Source organism: Haliotis rubra, unplaced genomic scaffold, assembly GCF_003918875.1.
Source record: "Haliotis rubra isolate DU_JTF1 unplaced genomic scaffold, ASM391887v1 Scf3, whole genome shotgun sequence".
NCBI lineage: Eukaryota > Metazoa > Mollusca > Gastropoda > Lepetellida > Haliotidae > Haliotis > Haliotis rubra.
This window is the reverse complement of record NW_025766968.1, coordinates 6,957,242-6,976,902: the sequence shown is the minus strand read 5'-3', so window position 1 is coordinate 6,976,902 and position 19,661 is coordinate 6,957,242. Positions and strand designations below refer to the sequence as shown.

General features: G+C 44.1%; 1 protein-coding gene across 1 annotated transcript in view; it reads left to right on the top strand.

The window, feature by feature from the left end:
• The window catches only part of LOC124282526 (polycystic kidney disease protein 1-like 2), a 59,311-nt gene that overhangs the window by 2,979 nt on the left and 36,671 nt on the right, over positions 1-19,661 (top strand). Inside the window, exons 2-5 of the mRNA XM_046718540.1 lie at positions 405-452; positions 1,689-2,356; positions 16,128-16,270; positions 18,279-18,373. Of these exons, the coding sequence (XP_046574496.1) occupies positions 405-452; positions 1,689-2,356; positions 16,128-16,270; positions 18,279-18,373 (954 nt within the window). The remainder of the gene's footprint in view (positions 1-404; positions 453-1,688; positions 2,357-16,127; positions 16,271-18,278; positions 18,374-19,661) is intronic.

The window sequence follows — 19,661 nt, the reverse complement described above, 5'->3', positions numbered from 1 at the left end:
CGTTATAATATTTGAATTCTTATCGCAATATCATCCCACTAGGTACGCCTTTACACCTGGAACACAAATTCCTGTCTTTAAATATATGTCTTTGCCAAAACCTTTGGAGTGTAGTATTGCCCTAACTTGTCATTTGAGCTACTTTCATCATTATGTTTATTTGAGTATATGACCTGTTTTACTAGAGCCAAGCTATGTCTATAAGTGAAGACTAGTATGGTAAATAGATGACCCTACTGACCTACTCATCAGCTTCCCTGGATCTGCCACCTTGGCCCTGTGTTTGTGTTGGCACATAAACATTTAACTAGGTATCATTGTAAATATTGTGATGCTTCTTAGAAATCTTGTTCATGTTATCATGGTTCTGCTTCTTGTATTCGTTTTTTGTTTTTTCTTGAAAGGTACAATCAACCCTTCAGGTGAAGCAAACTTTAGTGTTGGCTTTGATGGTGAGTATGAACTATTATAGCAGATGATATAGATTTCATTGCTCACCTACAGATATCGTTAATCAGACTCTGTTAAATGTCTATCTGTTTGACTATAAACTATAACATGTTTCAGTAGTTTGCACATTTATTTATCTGGTGATCCTTTGGTGATGCATGTCATGACTCATGATGAAAGCAAGGAATTCAACAGCTATTTTAGTGCGAAGGTTGTTGGACAGAATATCAAAGTTGAGGTTGATTTTGTTAATGGACATGTACTGCTGGATGGTGGAGCTATTGGAGTAAACCAGGTGAAGTCATTTATCAGGTCATAGACGCTTTCCGAGAAACAACTGCGCTGTATGTACACGCAGTGAGTTGAACAGAATAGCAATCCAGCCGACTGCTTCGCTTGGATGAAGTTGGCTGGTCTTAAAAGTGAAACAGAGGGCTTTCTTTTTGCTGCCAAGGACAAGTCACATACTCACTATCAATTGCCCACATGTGATTCTTTGAGAGAATGTGAATATAATCAAATGTGTCGTTTATGGAATGAATTTGCTGAGACTGTTCAACAGGTTGTCAGGGGATGTCCTTCCTTGGCACAAACAGCATATCTTAAACCATACGATAGCATGGCTTTTTGCTTCTGTTACCATACTCGCCATGCCTGTGGCTTTGACCCTGAGGTCCACTGATGGTACAACAATGAACATGTAGAGAGCCTCATCGAAAATCATACTTTTAAACTTCTTTAGAATAGGCCCATATACCGCCTAATACAAATTCCAGCTATATACCTGATCTTGTCCTTTTTGTTAAAGCAAATGATTGTATTAGTGTGATTGAATTTTCTGTCATTTTTGACAGCAATGTGATTGGCAGATTTAGGAATAGCATGATAAATATACAGGCCTTGCTTGCATCCCAAGTACGCTTGGCACCCCATTGTCAGGTGCCCAATTGTTCTTGGTGCCCTTGGTTTGCTACCTCCTGATGTCTTGAAGCAGATCAGGGGTGTGCCCACCATTCGTAGAGGGGAAACGGTACCTGAGTTGATGATGAGCCTTTCAGGACTGCTCAACCTCTTTTTGCTGCATTCTATTTTAATCTGTATTGTTATTTAGGTCAGTATTGTTATTTATGGTGCTGGTGGTGGTGTAAAGGGTAACCAGTTGAAAACAGATGACATTATTCAATTAAACTGCATTCTCTGATCTCTGATGAGTACACACATAAGTTCTTTTATTTCAGATATCCATGTGTTCCTCATGCCCCAAGAAATCAGTATAAATGCAGAGAATCCTCTCCTGTTCCTTGTACAGAGGAGCTCCTCCGCTGAAGATTCGATTCAGCTGACACTGGATGGCAGATACATGTGTATGTCAAACTTGTCAGTAATAACAGCAGCAAAAAGAGCCACTTATCCTCTTTCCTTCTTCAGCCTGGTAGAGGAAACTGACACTATGGGTTACCAAGTCATCAGTCATCAGTTTAACAAACCAGGCATGTACAACATCACGGCAAGCACCAACGTCAGTGATGAAACTTTCTCTTCAACATTAACAGTCGGTGTACAAAATACAGGAGGTTGCTCAATGAGTGTCGAAATCCTTGGTACTGGGGAGAGTTTGCTGACTGCTAAAGAGTACACTATGAGTAAAGAAATGCATTTCACATCGACGTACTCATCTGTGTGTGAGGATGTAACTGCTTTGTCTTACAACTGGACAGTATCCCAAGACTTGATAGGTGATCCACATAGATGCAGGTTTGAAGATGACTTTCAGAAGGTGACCCTGCCAGAGACCTCTGGGGTATCACTTCATATCGCCAGCAAGATACTGCCCCAGGGCTACAACCAGCTGTGCGTAGTGATTGTCTTTAGCATGGGATCTGATGAATCCCAGAGTCGGCAATGTGTGAGTACAAAACTGTTTTGTTTTTTAAATCAACTGCGTAGAGCTCAGGTCACAAATCAGTTGAAGTTAAGCAATGTTGGGTCGTTGAATGGATACCCATGTTTGGCAGCTTGACTCCTGAGAGTTTCTAGGATTTCAGTCCTGCCCAACAACATAGCATGTTGTTATGCATGTTGTTTACGGGACCAGGTCCCTCCCAAGAGCTCAATTTAAATTTTTATTTTTCAAATTGAGCCCTTGGGAAGTCCCTAATCCTGTAGCCCCATTGTATATACTACTACTGAGGTGCATGCAAAATGTGATGAAAATCGGTTGAATAGTTTCTGAAATATTTGACTTTTAAGTGAGCACTGGGTCGGTCTGGAAAAAGGCTCGGTGTACGGATGGCTGGCTGGCTGGCTACATTAAGCAGAAAAATAGGCATGCAAGACTGTGTCGTGAGGTACGATCATCAACTCCTCTCTGACGAATGCTCTCGGTGGTCCGTCTTTCAAGTAGTACAAGTTCGGTTCGCCGTCTTTGATGTCGACAAGGTCTATGTTGTACGTTTTCATGGACCATATCGGATCGTGGTGCATTTTCGACAGATTTCATTTTGATGGCTTCGACGGGTCTCTTGCCCACGAGTCTGGTGACTTCGTCGATGATGACATCCACCACTCGCGGTAAGCGTACGACCCATTCCGTGTTTCTGTTTCCGGGATCCATTAAATCCTGCGAGTATTGGTGTGAGAACAGACGTTCGGCTAAGGTGCGATTGAATTTCTCGACTATGGCTTGGCTACGGTGAGCTCCTGCCACACCTCGTCTCACTTGGACTTTGTGCTTGGCCAGCAGCTGTGACACGGCTCCCATGAACTCGCGTCCGGGATTGATTTGCAATACGGCAGGCCATGTCAAGCGACTGCGTTTGTCTATGCGTTCTAAGGCTTTGGCGACTTCGTTCGAATCTTTGGTCATCAACGGTTCGGCTTCCTTGTAGCGACTGGCAACGTTGACGACTGTCAGGGCGTACTTGTAGGTTTTATGTCTTACCTTGTCGTGAGGGAGAAACAGGTGGTCGGCTGGGTGGATGCGATTCGGCGTTGAAATGTCGAATTTTCTTCTCGGGATGTATTGAGGTGCCGGCAGGTAGACTTGCCAGATGGCTTGTTTTTTAAGCCAAGCTTTGGCGCCGTCTTCCGAGACTCGAGCGGCTTTGGCGAGTTTCGGGATGGTGTCCGTGCCTTTCCAGTACCCGCGTAGGCTGTAATAAATTTTCTCCATGATGTATGTACACATGTGTGCGTAAGTGTTGAATTATTCAATACGCGTTTGTGCCCGTACGCTTAAGTGGCGACTCCGTCAATGGCGATCCATCGTTTCGTGTCCAGCGAGGTCTTGTTGATTCTCAGTCCGCATATCCTGTGTCCGTCGCTTCTCAGCATGTTCATTTGGTGTATAGTTTTATTCTTGAACAGGGCTTCCTTGAATCTGGCGTGTTTGATGTGTTTTTTTACCACGTTTTTTTTCACGCCTTTCACCTTTCGGATTTCATCGGCATCGGCTTTCTTGATTGAATACATCTTGGGTCTCAAGCAGACGCGGCGATCGGCGTGCCAGCGCATTCGTCCTTCATATTGCCGAGCACGTTTTTGTTGACTTGGCTGTGCATAGGGTGATCTTTAGGGTAGTCGCTGGTGTTGTACAGGTGCATGTGTTTCTTCATGTCTTCGTACACGTCCTCGGTGTGAATTTCCATCAGCAGGGAATCTGTGTCCGTGTACAGCACTTCGCCCCTTTTGCCGTACTGCTATTTCAGCTCGTTGTAGTAGAAATCGTACATCAAGTGTTTGGATAAGTCGAGGATGCTCATCCCCACATAAACAGGCCGGTTGAATTTGATGTGGCTTTTGTTCATGTGCAGCGCTGCCAAGTCGTCGTCGAATATCTTGCTTCGGTTGAACGCCGGGCTGGCTATGAGTTTCCTGAGTTTTTCTTCCTCACTGTCTCTGACTAATTTCACGTTAACGCGTTTTCTCAAATTCTCCATCGTCTTGCCCAACACCGAGTTGTTCATGAGCTTGTACAGGTGTTTTTCGAAGTCTTATTATTTTTGTGGTGCTTGGCTAAACCACCTTTTATACCGGCGGCGACTTTTTTAGGATTTTTGGTGGTGGTGACTTCTTGTATCAGTGTCGTCGTTGCTTCTTCCTCCGTTGGTGTTGACGTTTTCTCCTCTCTGGTGCGCATCCATGTTGTATATTATTATCATTATTATTTTTCTTCTTTAAAGTGACAATGCTTTGCCGTGATGATCGGAGCTAAAAACATGCCGTATCTGTGGTACAGCACGCAGCTGACGGCGCTCAAAGCGTGGTCGATGAACGGATCTTTCTCGAGATCTTCCCACAGGTAAAGTCGACGTTCCGGCAGAATGGGAAGTAAGTACAACGCTACGCCGGCGTAGACTTTCGTTATGACAGACCCTATGGTTTTCATCATTTCGGCTCCGAGTCTGGCTTCGTATCTCGCATACAGCTTGTCGATTTCTTCAGCTGGCGTTTTGTGAATTTTATCGAGAGTGTGGTCGCCCCAACCACCCAAGTATTATTTTGGCTTTGCCGCTGACCGCGAACGCCACCAGTCTCTCTCGCTTGTCGTTTTTATTATTATTATCATTGTCATCCAACATTTGTTTGAGCAGTTCGTCGCACTCCATCTTTGATGTAACAAGCGGTTTTTAAGTCTAATAAAATAAAATGTGATGGACGCGAAACACAGCAAGATGAAAGTCAAGTTGCACACAACGATAGTTACGAACATTGGTTTTTGCTTGAGTTATGCTAGAATTTTGCTTGAATTTTGCTAGAATTTTGCTTAAAAGTCGAGGATGCTCATCCCCACATAAACAGGCCGGTTGAATTTGATGTGGCTTTTGTTCATGTGCAGCGCTGCCAAGTCGTCGTCGAATATCTTGCTTCGGTTGAACGCCGGGCTGGCTATGAGTTTCCTGAGTTTTTCTTCCTCACTGTCTCTGACTAATTTCACGTTAACGCGTTTTCTCAAATTCTCCATCGTCTTGCCCAACACCGAGTTGTTCATGAGCTTGTACAGGTGTTTTTCGAAGTCTTATTATTTTTGTGGTGCTTGGCTAAACCACCTTTTATACCGGCGGCGACTTTTTTAGGATTTTTGGTGGTGGTGACTTCTTGTATCAGTGTCGTCGTTGCTTCTTCCTCCGTTGGTGTTGACGTTTTCTCCTCCTGGTGCGCATCCATGTTGTATATTATTATCATTATTATTTTTTCTTCTTTAAAGTGACAATGCTTTGCCGTGATGATCGGAGCTAAAAACATGCCGTATCTGTGGTACAGCACGCAGCTGACGGCGCTCAAAGCGTGGTCGATGAACGGATCTTTCTCGAGATCTTCCCACAGGTAAAGTCGACGTTCCGGCAGAATGGGAAGTAAGTACAACGCTACGCCGGCGTAGACTTTCGTTATGACAGACCCTATGGTTTTCATCATTTCGGCTCCGAGTCTGGCTTCGTATCTCGCATACAGCTTGTCGATTTCTTCAGCTGGCGTTTTGTGAATTTTATCGAGAGTGTGGTCGCCCCAACCACCCAAGTATTATTTTGGCTTTGCCGCTGACCGCGAGCGCCACCAGTCTCTCTCGCTTGTCGTTTTTATTATTATTATCATTGTCATCCAACATTTGTTTGAGCAGTTCGTCGCACTCCATCTTTGATGTAACAAGCGGTTTTTAAGTCTAATAAAATAAAATGTGATGGACGCGAAACACAGCAAGATGAAAGTCAAGTTGCACACAACGATAGTTACGAACATCGGTTTTTGCTTGAGTTATGCTAGAATTTTGCTTGAATTTTGCTAGAATTTTGCTTAAAAGCTAGCAGACTTTATGCACCACGGGTTGGTCGGTTTTCAACAAGAGCTTGGCGTGTTTCGTTTCGGCGAGCTGTTTCTTCACTCATTCTCGTTCTTGTTTGGTCGGGATCACGTCATTTCCTCGCAAGCAGTCCTTGAAGGAATCCCTGTCCTTGCAGTGAAACAGGGCGACCCATCGCATCTGTTCTCGTAAATCTTTCAGCACCCAGTTGAATTTCTGCGTCAAAAACCCAAACGCTGTGCTTCGTGTGTCGGCCCGAGAAGGCCAGGTAAGACAGTGCATCTCGTTTTTTAACCATCTCCTTGTTAGCGCTGCAGTCATCCAGGATGAACAGCGTCGATTCTCCTTTCAGTTTGTCATGGTAAGCGCGCAACCAGTCCTGCAGACGAATTACAGGATCGATTTTGTGCACGTCCGGGTCCGTCATCACCCACGGTCTCTCCATTTACGTCTTCACCCGTAAAGTCGTCACCCATAAAGTCGGGCAGAGAATGACGATGTGGTCGAACACGTCGCGATAGTAACCTTCCAGCATGTTCAACACGAATGCCGTCTTGCCGCACCCCGTCTGACCGCACACGATGGCGCAGTTAGGATCGAGAGGTAAATCAATAAATGGCTTTCACGAATCTTCCATTTTTTATATTGAGTTGCGAGTCCATAATCACGTACAAATATAAATTCAACTTGACGGTAGGATTTTGAGCTTTTTGGGGTAATTTGGATGGTGATCCCCTCGCTGCCGTTGTCGATAACACGTCCGCTGCCGTGTAGTCTGTCGTCGTCCGTGGATTGCATGACCAGCCACAGCGTGTAATACTTATCCAGATACCTACTGAGTGTCACGTAGGTGAAACCCAGGTCTTTGACAACGTCGTTGACTTCAGGCGAGTGTCGCTTGATGGCCGGTAGTTTTCTTTTTCATCCCACTGCTGGTAAGCTCGCATGACTTGGCTGAACAGTTGGTTGGGCACACCCTCGACGATCACTTCCACTTTCGTGATCTCGGGATTCCAAGTGAGTTCGCTGTCTCTTCGAAACGGCTCGTATTCCACCACGGGAATGATCAAGATGCCTTTCATCAATCTAGCTGGCACGTTCAGGTTTATGTTCCGGAACGTGTCGCTCTTGTCCTTGACGATCGTCCGGTGCCGCAACACGCTGTCATACAGGATGGACAGATTTTTTTCCCGAGTACTGGGTATCTGCTGGGCCAGATTCGTGTTCGTGACCATGTCAAACTCCAGCGAGATGTTGTCGACGATGTAGCTGGCCTAGGTGCTGTCCGGCGTGAAGATAACTTTGCCGTAGTCATTGAATGTATGTTCGTATTCCAGCCTGTCGCCCAGCACGGCCTGGTCAAGGGCATGTGCCCCTCGAGCAACTAGAAGTCGAGCGGTATGAAAAACGGATACCAGACGCCTCGGCGACGGCTTTTTCTCCTGCCGTTACATTGCCGAGCTGGTATTGTGTGAAACTGTACCCCACACGGATTTCGTTCCTTACGTCGTTATTCCGACTAATTTCTTTGATACGCCATGTCAACGTGTTCTTCCAAAGTTCTTCAGAGGTCCATGTAACAGTAAAACACGTCGCTGTTGTCGATGCTCAGTACCTCGTTCCCGCTGATTTTGATGGTGGTTTTCGTGACGATGGCACGACCCAGGTTGTTCACGATCTTGGTTTGTCGTTCGCGGACTCCAACGTGAGGTGAAAAGCCAGGCGAGTCGTGCCAGAGACGATGACGTTGTCGCGCCTAGGTTGGGGAATCAAACCAGCAGCGTTTGGTTTTGATCGATCGTGCTCGGATTGTTGGTGATGGTCACATCTGACGGTCGGCTTTGACATCGAGCGGATCTCTCAATCTTCGGAAGAATCTAGCTTTCATCCGTATTGCGACATTGTTTATATTGAAACTAAGTATATTATAAGTTTAATATAAAAATTGCAGACGATATTCCAATGGACGAATTCGACGTACACTAGGTGAACGACGATGATGATGCAGCAGCAGCCATGGACACCTCGTTCATTGGGGACACCATGGGCAACGAGCTATTAAAGCAGGCTTTGGACGAGTATTACGATGCTTTAAAGCGCGATAAAAATTACGTCGAACTATTGGGTTGCGACTATCTGAAGTTCAAAATCGACAACGAAGGGACGCTGCGATTGAAAGCTTATCCGAAGGTCGATCGCATGAACAAACACACGAGAAAACCGCTCGCCCTGTCAACGCTAGCCAGTCGCCGTGGCGGTAGTCAACTGATCTGCGACAAACTAAACCTGCGAGATAACGACGGCGCACAACCAAAACACCTTCCGCCGAAGGTCGTCCGAGATCTGCAAAACGTAAGGACCGAACTAGGTGGTGCCAGCACTGCCGATCCGAGAGAAATGCCCCAGCGCGCCAAAGAAGCGTGGGACATAATTGAAAAAATATTGGTCACGTACTTGAACGAACCCTTGCCCGGTTTCGAATTTCCTCTTAGGGAACTTCGGGGTGTAGACAAGGCCTCAAAAAACGTGCGCGTAGAACACGTGAACAACATCGGTAAAATGAACGAAATCGACAAGCACATCGCTCGCGAGTAAAGAAAAATCAGGATGGTGGACGTCGACGAAACCATGAAAAACATCATCGAGAAAAGATTGCACGACCTGGAAGACAAGAGACGGACCAGATTGGAAGCTGCTTCCTCCAACCGGGAAGTCCTCCAATTACAAATCAGTCGTATGCGCGAAACCATCGACCGAGTCTTGAACGAGGACACCACGTTGGCCAACAGGATCCAAATCCTGTTCCGGGAACAAGGAATCACCATCGCCAGCTTTCTCACAGCTTTGGGCTCCATCATTTCGACCCTGGTTGTGTCGTTGATGGGCAACACCACCAAGCCCATCATAATCAGGCGACGACGTCAGAGACTGGATAAAAAAACAATTGAAATCTCTCGGCGAAGACCTGGCTAAACTGGCCGGCAAAGCTGCAGAAGCGCTGCCTGGCATCTTGGACAGCATCGTTTCCTGGTTGTTAGGCTTCTTGTCGAAAACCGTCACGTGGCTCGGTCAAAACCTGTGGGCTTTAGTCGTCACCGTGGCGGGTCTGGTGTATGTTACGGCTAAGGAATTTTTTACCAAATGAGGCCCAGTCCAACCGCGATCCAGCCGACCACCATCGCCATTTTGCTATTGACGTGCCGCTGATTGTTTGCCTGCACGACTCGCGTTATTGACATCCTGGTTCAAGCCCAACTTTTGATCATCGGTTGCGATGACGATTTCGTTGTTGTAGCCCACCACTCTGTTCACCCTCAGTCGCATGTCGCTCGGACCCATGTACAGTCTCACGCTGAACACGTAGTCGACTTTCGACCGGGGGTTTTCCAGTGCGTTTTCATAGCGTTCAATGGCACTCGGTAGATCGACCGATCTAGCAATGGCATCCTCAACGTTAGCGACGATCTGTTTCTGCGCATCGTAAGCCGTCCTTTCACGACCCACGATGCTAGAACGCGTTTGCGTCTGAGAGCCCAGCACGGCCCACACGTACGTTCGAATCGAATCATTCAATCTGATGTCACCGGCACGAGTAAACCCTTTCGAAGTGTCCAGCTTGAACATTTTCCAATCGTCTGCGGGTCCGTGTTCAAACCTCCAAACGCGGTAATCCTTGCTGTCGTTGAAAGCCATGTAATCGTTGTTCCACTCGTTCGTCTTGACGTAATGATACGACTTGTAACCCCAGTCTTTCACTAGCTGTTTGCTAACTTCCACGAGAGACATGTTGTGAACAAGGGAAATGCCCAAAGCATGGTTCAGACCCGGGCAAACGCCAATCGACTGTCTTCGGATATAGTTCGATTCCACTGCAAACGCGTTCGTACACACGTCAATCGTATGGATTGTTTACGGCATTCCACGCCTTGTCCTGCAGAATCAGGGCGCTGATTTCTTTCAGGATACGTCTGATCTGGTAGTACACGTGAAATGAGAGTACAGACCGACTCAACTCATCACGACAAGTGTCGTTCAACGTCACACCGCACCCGGTGGTCGCGCACCACACGGCGAAATTGAATTGATTCTGCCAGAACTGCATCGGGTTGTGGAACCAAGCGTGTATTGTTCGTGACCGAAAACCCGTAATTTTTATACACGTCGATGAACCGAACTATGAAATGTAAACCATCCTTTGCATCTACCACAATACTCGGTGGCGTGAGATAGGTAGCACTTTTAGAATAAAACACTTTGTACATATTTGAATTGTATATATTTTAGTATACATATCTACTTTTCAATATGTACGTGATGCTTCCCGGGAATCACAAGTGGTGAGTCCGTTCAACTGCTGCACGTGATCGATAACACGTCTGGTCAGCTCGAAGTCGCGCTCTTCGATATCACCCACTACCCGCGATGGACCAACATCAACGGCAAAAACAACAGGCTGTTCGTCAATAACGCCCGCAACCAAATAAGGGACGGCTACTACAGCGTGTGCTCGCTCAACGAAGAAATCTTCAAACCCGTGGGAGCCGAACTCAAAATGAACGACTCGAACGACACAGTCATGTTAGCCAGCAACGGAAAAAGCGACTTGAGACTCTGTCGGCCGTTGGATAAAACACTCGGGTTTACATCGAAACGACATACCACCAGAAATCACCATGACAGGCACGAAATTACCCGATCTTGTTCCGTATCACGACCTGTGCATTCATCTCGATCAGCTGAGCACAACCGACAACGTTCAAGGAAACGACCTTCCACACTGCTAAGAGCCGTGCCGGTGAAAATGGAAAAGTACAACGACGGCAGAACCAAATCGTTTTTGTTGCGGCATTACAAGAAATTAATCCGAGGCAACATCAACAGAATTGAAAATAGGATATCTTAGCGTGACGCTGCACATACAGCAATGACGGAGTCTCATGGTCCAGGAACATGCATTAGAAAATGCGCCAACATAGCGATCTCGGACTTCGGGGACACGCACGGATTCGACGAACCCGGAGTCGACGGCAAACTGTACGCCTTGCAACTGAAAAACAGCATTTACGAACGCGTCAAACTGCCACCCTCTACTGCCACTGGTGGTGGTGGTGGCAACGACCTAGGTGATTTCATCGATACCGAAAGAGCGGTCAACAGCACGCGATAACCCCAGCTTTTCGTGGCAGGCTGTTCCACCTGGACGACGTCGAAACCACGGCCGTCTCCAGAAACACGCAGTACACTCTCATCTTCAACGACGACAACAAATGGGTGTTAGTGCCATCCCAAATCGACTGGAATCTCAACATCACGCTTGACTCTCCCCACGTTTTCATGGACAACAAAGATCACTACCTGACCTGTTGCAGATGGTGTTGGAATTTGACAGGGTGGTAGAGGTCCTGGAAAATCTGCCAGCAAAATCCACGCTGTACATCCAAGTCTACCTCGGCGAACCGCCGTTGGCACGTAACGTCGTCGAAATCGTGAAAGGGATCAATCTCCGCTGGGCCAAACACCAACAATACCAAGTTTGCTCCGTTTACGTGCGGGTGAATGTTAACGCCTACACCGGTCTGCAGGGAGTCACCGTGACCGTGGAAGACACGATATTGCTCACCAAAATTTTCCTACTCGACAACATACATCTCATGGGTTTAAAGTGCATGTCCGAGGAATTATCCGATAACCAATTGAAAACCATTTCATAATTTTGTATAAAACAACCGATGAACAACCATCATCCCAACGTAACACTAGCTGATCTCGATCTGCCTGGTGAGGAAAACACCTTGTACATCCTGCACTTAAAAGACAACCTAAAGGAGCGGGTGTAACTAGCAGACTTCAAACAGCCAGACTGGTTGATCGACATGACCCTCACCTCACCCCACATATCTTTTAAAAACAATGGTTACGTCTCCAAAATTACAAACAACGGGATCCTTCTCACGTCTTTCAATCCAGAGTTTGATGTACAAGTTTTACGAATACCAGGTCACACGGGCAACATGTTAGCTTCAAACGACATGGCTTCATATTTACGGTTTGACATACCCGATTACCAACAGGATTTTTTAAATTTAAATTTGACTTATCAAATCACACACCATGCTCGTAATAGATGTCTATCTCGCTGACGCTCGTGGGAGGTAATAACGAACACTTTTGACTGGGTTGATAATACATTGGTTCACCAGACACAATCACCAACGGTGTCGTATCGTCATAAGACCGGGATCGACACCCTTTATAAGCCTCGATGGAGTGCGTGTTATAGAAAAAAATGTGATTCATGTCTCGAATATTTACGTGTACGATAATCTAAACATTATCAGCCTCAAATACATCGATCGGATATTAACGGAAAACCAATGAAATAATATTTTATAAAAATATATATATACACACACACAGGATGGGAATGTACCCAGTCGTGGATGAAGTAACAAAAACACTGGAAACCGTAAACCTTGCGACAGATATGTGAGATCAAACAACAACTAGAATGTGAACGCGATACCCAGTCGGCATTACAGAAAAAAATATCACAAGGCCGTCAATTCCGTGGACGGTGTTGACAGCGCTCTGGTTTCAGTCAGCATGGGGTTAGGCGTAGCAGGTATCGGGTTATTATCCACCATCGTTGACGCACCCATGGTGCTAGGCATCGAAATAACAGCTGGAGTGGTAGGGTTGATGGGATTGACCCTTAAGTTCATATCTCGCAGACTGCAACGTAAAGCATTGAAACACGACGAAATTAGAATTCTAGCCGGAGCGAACCACCACGCTCACCAACACTAAAATCTCCGAGGAAGAGTTTCGTTTGATGCTATCAGAAATCGCAAAATATCACAGAATGAAACAAGAGATTCGGACCAAGTCTCGTAAAAATGACCTCATCAGCGAAGACGAGACAAAGAAATTCATAGAACAAGGGAAGCAACAGGCCTGACAAGCCTTCCTTACGAAAACCAAACAAATTATTATCGGAGAAGATTCATGATAAATTGCTTCGCGGTCATCAACATCACAGCCGAGTAGACAGCCGAGGCTTAGTGAGCACCCTTGATGATGTTAACGGTGTGAATATATGAATAAAGACAGTTCACTCAATTTTAACAATGTAATCAGTGAGATGATGTACATAATTATCAAACAGCTTCATGTACATAAGTATCAAACAGCTTCATTTGCATTGTGTGAATCCCATGTCTGGTATTGCTGGAATATTTGCTAAAAGCGACTTACTCACCTAACAGTCGTGGTGGTTGTAACAATAGGTAAAGATAGAAAGGCATAGAAACATAGAAAGGTTTTAAAAAAAAGTAGCAAAACATCCCTGGTAGCCACAATTCCCCTAGGGTGAAGTAGAAAGATGAAGGTTGCGCAACTTCTCCCAAGGAGACATATGTGTCGGCTACCTTTCTCTCACCACGAGAGTGCCCCAATTCAGCTGAGCGCAGCTGATGTGCTCCTGATTCCTTGCTACCACCAACGAAACACATGAAAGTTGCAAGGAACCCACTAAGGCAACGGTAAGATACTAACAGACAATGCATAGCTGTGCAACTACACATCCTAAGTCCACACCTCAACCGATTACGCTACCAGGGACTTGATAGTTACATTTTGGTTTAACAGGTCTTTCCTGAGATTTCATCATCCTCCTAAACTGGGCTCCGTCTATAGGAACGCAAAGGATGTCTTGAACCCGTTTTATAAGCTGAGCGTACCAGACTTCTAGAAACAGTTTATCAGAAATTCTACTTCCGCTTCACAGTTTGGTGGCTTTTTACCTCCAATAAAATACAAACACGATACTCCCAGGGAGTTTTAATACGCTGAACACGACAAACAGGTCAATGGACGCTGAATTTTGTTTTAGAAACCACAATCTATTTTTGAATTGCATGTCTAAGTTGAGCTCCGTCTATAATAACACAAATCAGTCAGTTCACTTCCGCCTTCTCGCCTCGAATATGTTAGAAGGCTTTTCACCTCAAATAAAGGTTTAATAAAATACAAAAACAATGCTGGTTGGTGGTCTAAACACTGCTGAACACGATAAATGTATTGATGGACGCTGAAATTTTTTTAGAATTCACAATCCATGATTTTAGAATCGACATTCATCAGCTTAGAAGGTGCATAAGCTATTTATAGTTTTAATACACTGACGCTAGCAGAGCCAGTCTGCTCGTGTAGAGGATACTGAGTTCAAAACCCTCCCGTTGTCATAGAAAACTTCTTCTTTTTAAAAAACAAACATTTCACCCTACCAACCCCATGCTCACTTAAAAGTCAAATATTTCAGAAACTATTTGACCGATTTTCATCAAATTTTGCATGCACCTCAGTAGTAGTATACACAATGGGGCTACAGGATGAGGGACTTCCCAAAGGGCTCAATTTAAAAAAAATTAAATAAATTGAGCTCTTGGGAGGGACCTGTTCCTGTAGCCCCATTGTGTATACTACTACCTTACATTGTCCTTAGGCAAGTGAGTTTGTTCAAAATTGCCTCTGTTACCCAAGTAGAAAATGGGTACCCAGTGAAATAAGTCATGAGACTTCTAGCGCCCAACAGGCAGCTTGGGTTATCCGAGGTAATAATGATCAGATTGTGCACTTTGAGCAGAATTTCTAGCCTGGAAAAGGCGCGCTATATATTCTCATTATTATTGTCGAATGAAACAGATACAGTGAATTTATTGCCACTCATGAATACATAATGCCATTTAATATCAAAGCTGCGGTGGCTGAATGGGTTTGATGGCTGACTTTGTGTGCTGGTGATTATCATTAGGTGCCTGACTGTGAAGGTGTGGGTTCGTGACTAAACCCAACAAAAGTACTAGAATCTGTAGTTTACTGAGGAAGTGTAATCCCAAATATAATATGTGTTGTATGTTGCCACCTGTCATTCAAATGTTTTTCAAACAGCTTAAACCTCTGAATTTGATCAAAGTCTTAGTTCACAGGCAAATGTTTCTTTCCCATAGGTGATCACTGTTTTGGTCAGGTTGAGTACATTTCTACACTAATAAAATGCTGTAAAATGTAGTGTAGTTTTTAGAGGCATAAAACTCTTGATTCATGTAACTAGTACATATCAGCATGATAGGCCTCAGGTGTTCTGTATAGTTGACATGAAATTGTGCAATGTGCTTGGAACTGGAGTATTTGCCTGTGCTCCACAATAGAGAATTTGAGCCAGTAACTTCATAAGGATATAAAAATGATGTTGTTTCTCCTCACTCTTCATTCTTGTCATGGGGCGGTGGCTAGCCTAGTGGTTAAAGCATTCACTCGTCACACTGAAGACCCGAGTTCAATTCCCCAAATAGGAACAATGTCTGAAAGCCATTTCCGGTGTATTGCTGGAATATTCCTTAGTACCTGTGTAAAAGAGAAAAAGTGCTAATTGGCATTGTGTATTCATATTGCTTAAAGCGGGGTAATTCTAAACTCATTCCCTCACTCACTCACTCATTCTTGTGACAGAACATTTATGATGTGGATAAACTACCAGTACTCATTTTCTTTTACACAGATACTTTGCAAGTCAATTTTCAAAATAATTAGATTATACCTATCATAATTCGCAACTTTAGACTAACTACAAACTGTAAACTCAATATTCCAAGGTATGCATCTGAAACTATTGATACCCACAGAGCAAATCCATTTTACAGGGTCCCTAATGGTATGGAACACATGAACATGACCTGAAGTTGAACTCTATGTGGATTACATCTCACTGATTGTCGATGGTAGTGGTATATAAATGTTATCTAGCGATGGGATGATGTTACGAAGTCTTCATGAATAGATTCAAAGGTTTTGTTACACTGTTTTCATCTTGTTGTTTCAGGGTTATTTGAAAATGCTTGCAGAACCGTTAGTGGCGTCTCTGTCTCCATCTGCATCTTTCCTGACACTGCCAAGAAATCACCCCCTTGTGCTGAATGCAAGCACAAGCTATAACCCCAACTCCCAGGACCAGTCAAACATCAGGTACAAACAAGCTATATCCTAGACTTCAGGAACAGTCAAAGATCAGGTACCAGCAAGCTATATCCTAGACTCCCAGGACCAGTCAAACATCAGGTACAAACAAGCTATATCCTAGACTTCAGGAACAGTCAAAGATCAGGTACAAACAAGCTATATCCTAGACTCCCAGGACCAGTCAAACATCAGGTACAAACAAGCTATATCCTAGACTCTCAGGACCAGTCAAACATCAGGTACAAACAAGCTATAACCCCATCTCCCAGGACCAGTCAAACATCAGGTACAAACAAGCTATATCCTAGACTCCCAGGACCAGTCAAACATCAGGTACAAACAAGCTTTATCCTAGACTCCCAGGACCAGTCAAACATCAGGTACAAACAAGCTATATCCTAGACTCTCAGGACCAGTCAAACATCAGGTACAAACAAACTATATCCTAGACTCTGAACAGTCAAACATCAGGTACTAACAAGCTATATCCTAGACTCTGAACAGTCAAACATCAGGTACAAACAAGCTATATCCTAGACTCTGAACAGTCAAACATCAGGTACAAACAAGCTATATCCTAGACTCTGAACAGTCAAACATCAGGTACAAACAAGCTATATCCTAGACTCTGAACAGTCAAACATCATGTACAAACAAGGTAAATCCTTGACTCTGAACAGTCAAACATCAGGTTCAAACAAGCTATATCCTAGACTCTGAACAGTCAAACATTAGTTACAAACAAGGTATATTCTAGACTCTCAGGAACAGTCAAACATGAGGTACGAACAGGCTAAAGCCCACATTCTGATAACCAGTTAAACATGAGGTACACACAAGCTATACCCCAGACTCTGAACAGTCAAACATCAAATACAAGGTTCATTCATGTTAGTGAAAGTGTAGTAACTAGAATAGTACACACCGAACATGATAAAGAAATCACATTTTTCTTGTAACCAACAGTTACTCCAAGACTCCTGGGTCTAGATTTTCGAAGCTCTGTTACCGCTAAGATAGTCGTAAGTTAATGTTAATGTCTGGCACTTACGACTATCTTAGCTCTAAGAGAGCTTAAAAAATCTAGGCCCTGTATACAGAAAGGGGCTAGAACAGATGCATCACAGTGGGATACCACTATGTATGTTGGTCAGTTACATGTGTCAGGTGAGGTGAGGTGAAATTGGGTTTACCGTCGTGCTTGAGAATATTTCGCTCATATGACGACGTGCATGCATGTGTATGTGTATGTGCGGCTGCTTGTACTGGTCCAGACTTAAGCTGGTTTTATAGTGCTAGCCCACTGAGATACCATGCCGCAGTGAAACATGAATACCCCACTCACACACATTATACTGACTCCGAGCCGACCAGTCCTTGTTTTACCCATTAATGCCAAGCGCCAGGCAGGGACCAACAAGTACCATATTTTAACGTCTTTTGGTATGACGTGGTCGGGGATCGAACCCGCGACCTTCCGCTCTCCGGGCGGACACTATAACCACTACACCACGGAGGCGGTTAGTTACATGTGTATATGTAGTAAGTGTATTAATTTTATACAAGATAAGATTAGTTAGCATTGGAAACCTGAAACACAACTACTTGAGTTCACTGAAAATTGCTGCGTCATAATTAAAATGGACAAAAGGATTCAGCATTCTTGAATGAAAAGTAATAGAACAGCCTCATTAGAGAATGTACGGAATTGTGGATAGAGCCTGAATGTCGCATTGGTGTTAGCAGAGTGCTTGTAAATCAACAAGCATTATTAAAGTGTTGGAACTGCAGATGAGTTGGCCATGTTCTCAACATGGTCTGTACATTACAGGGGATTGTTCTTGATGTCACACTATCCCACTTGGAGGTCTTTTTTACAGGGTTCGCCTGAGGATGTGGTGACTTTATAAAACACAGGATAGGATTGTATTGCCTTATCAGTGATTGTATTAGTTTCAAGTGATGAATAAGAAAGGCTGCATTGCAAATAATCTTTTCGTTTTCCCTTTTTCAGTTTTTCCTGGTCTTGTACACAGAACGGAGGATTATGTGACTTCTATGACACTGTTTGGCCAGGAGAGAGTGCATCTAACACATTGCCAGTCTCAGGTATAGTGCGTTTGGCTCAAAAGAGGACCGATGAATTGCAATCTAACTCGAAAACTAATAAACATATAATACTCAGTGAACACTGATCCTTATCCAAACATCAGACCAACTCTGTCATTTGTTTGCAGAATTTATGTCCTAAAATTAAAAAAGTTGTTTAACAAACAATCATTAAAATATTGACACAGTTCACTATTTCTTACGAGGGAGGAGTGCAGAGAAAAGGACAGCCAGGTGTTAGAGAAGCACGTGCACAAGTGCCGACAAAGTTATGGATTCATTAACCTGTGCTGTGCCGTCTCCAGCCTTTCTCGCACACCTGGCTGCCCCTTTCTCTGCACTCCTCCCTCGTAACAAATAGTGAACTGTGTCAATATTTTAATGATAGTTTGTTAAACAGCTTTTTAATTTTTAGGACATAAATTCTGCAAAAAACTCACAGAGTTGGTCTGACGTTTTGATTATGATCAGTGTTTCATTGAGTATTTTATGTTCATTAGTTTTCGAGTTAGATTGCAATTCATTGGTCCGCTTTTGAGCCAAACGGACTATAGATTAGCTATTATGAGTGAGTGAGTGAGTAAGTTTTACGCCGCACTCAGCAATATTCCAGCTATATGGTGGCAGTCTGTAAATAATCAAGTCTGGACCAGACAATCCAGTGATCAACAGCATGAACCCCGTATAACCCAAATCATAATGCAACAACAAATTTATCTTACCGAAAGTTTAAATCTCTCATTATGTAAATGTAACATTAAATCAAACTGAAATTCAATCATATATTTTACTAACATCGTACTGACCAGTCGATATTCTCCCTTGCAAAGATTTATACCCCGCTTGGGCGGTGCACGGCCATGCACCGGGCATACATGGTAATTTGTTCAAAGTCATGTGAACCAATCAGATATGGACATTCTTACATGAGGTAGGATAAGTGGCTTGACTTCAATAGCATAAGAAGTTGAAAATAATTAGTTTCATTTCACCCCATTGGTCTTTTAGCAATATTCCATCAATATCACAGCGGGAGACACCAGTAATAGACTTTACACACAATGTACTGATGTGGGGAATCGAACCCAGGTCTTCAGCGTGACGAACAAACACTTTAACCACTATGTTAAACCACCACCCATATGTGCATATGAACCACAACTGATGTAGGGAAATGTCTCAATGTAGATATAAGTTATTGGGTAAATCGTACCCTTTAGCCAGTTGTTTGGATTGATTATTGAAGAAGTCTGTATCAATACAACATCACACAATGATTTTTTACAAA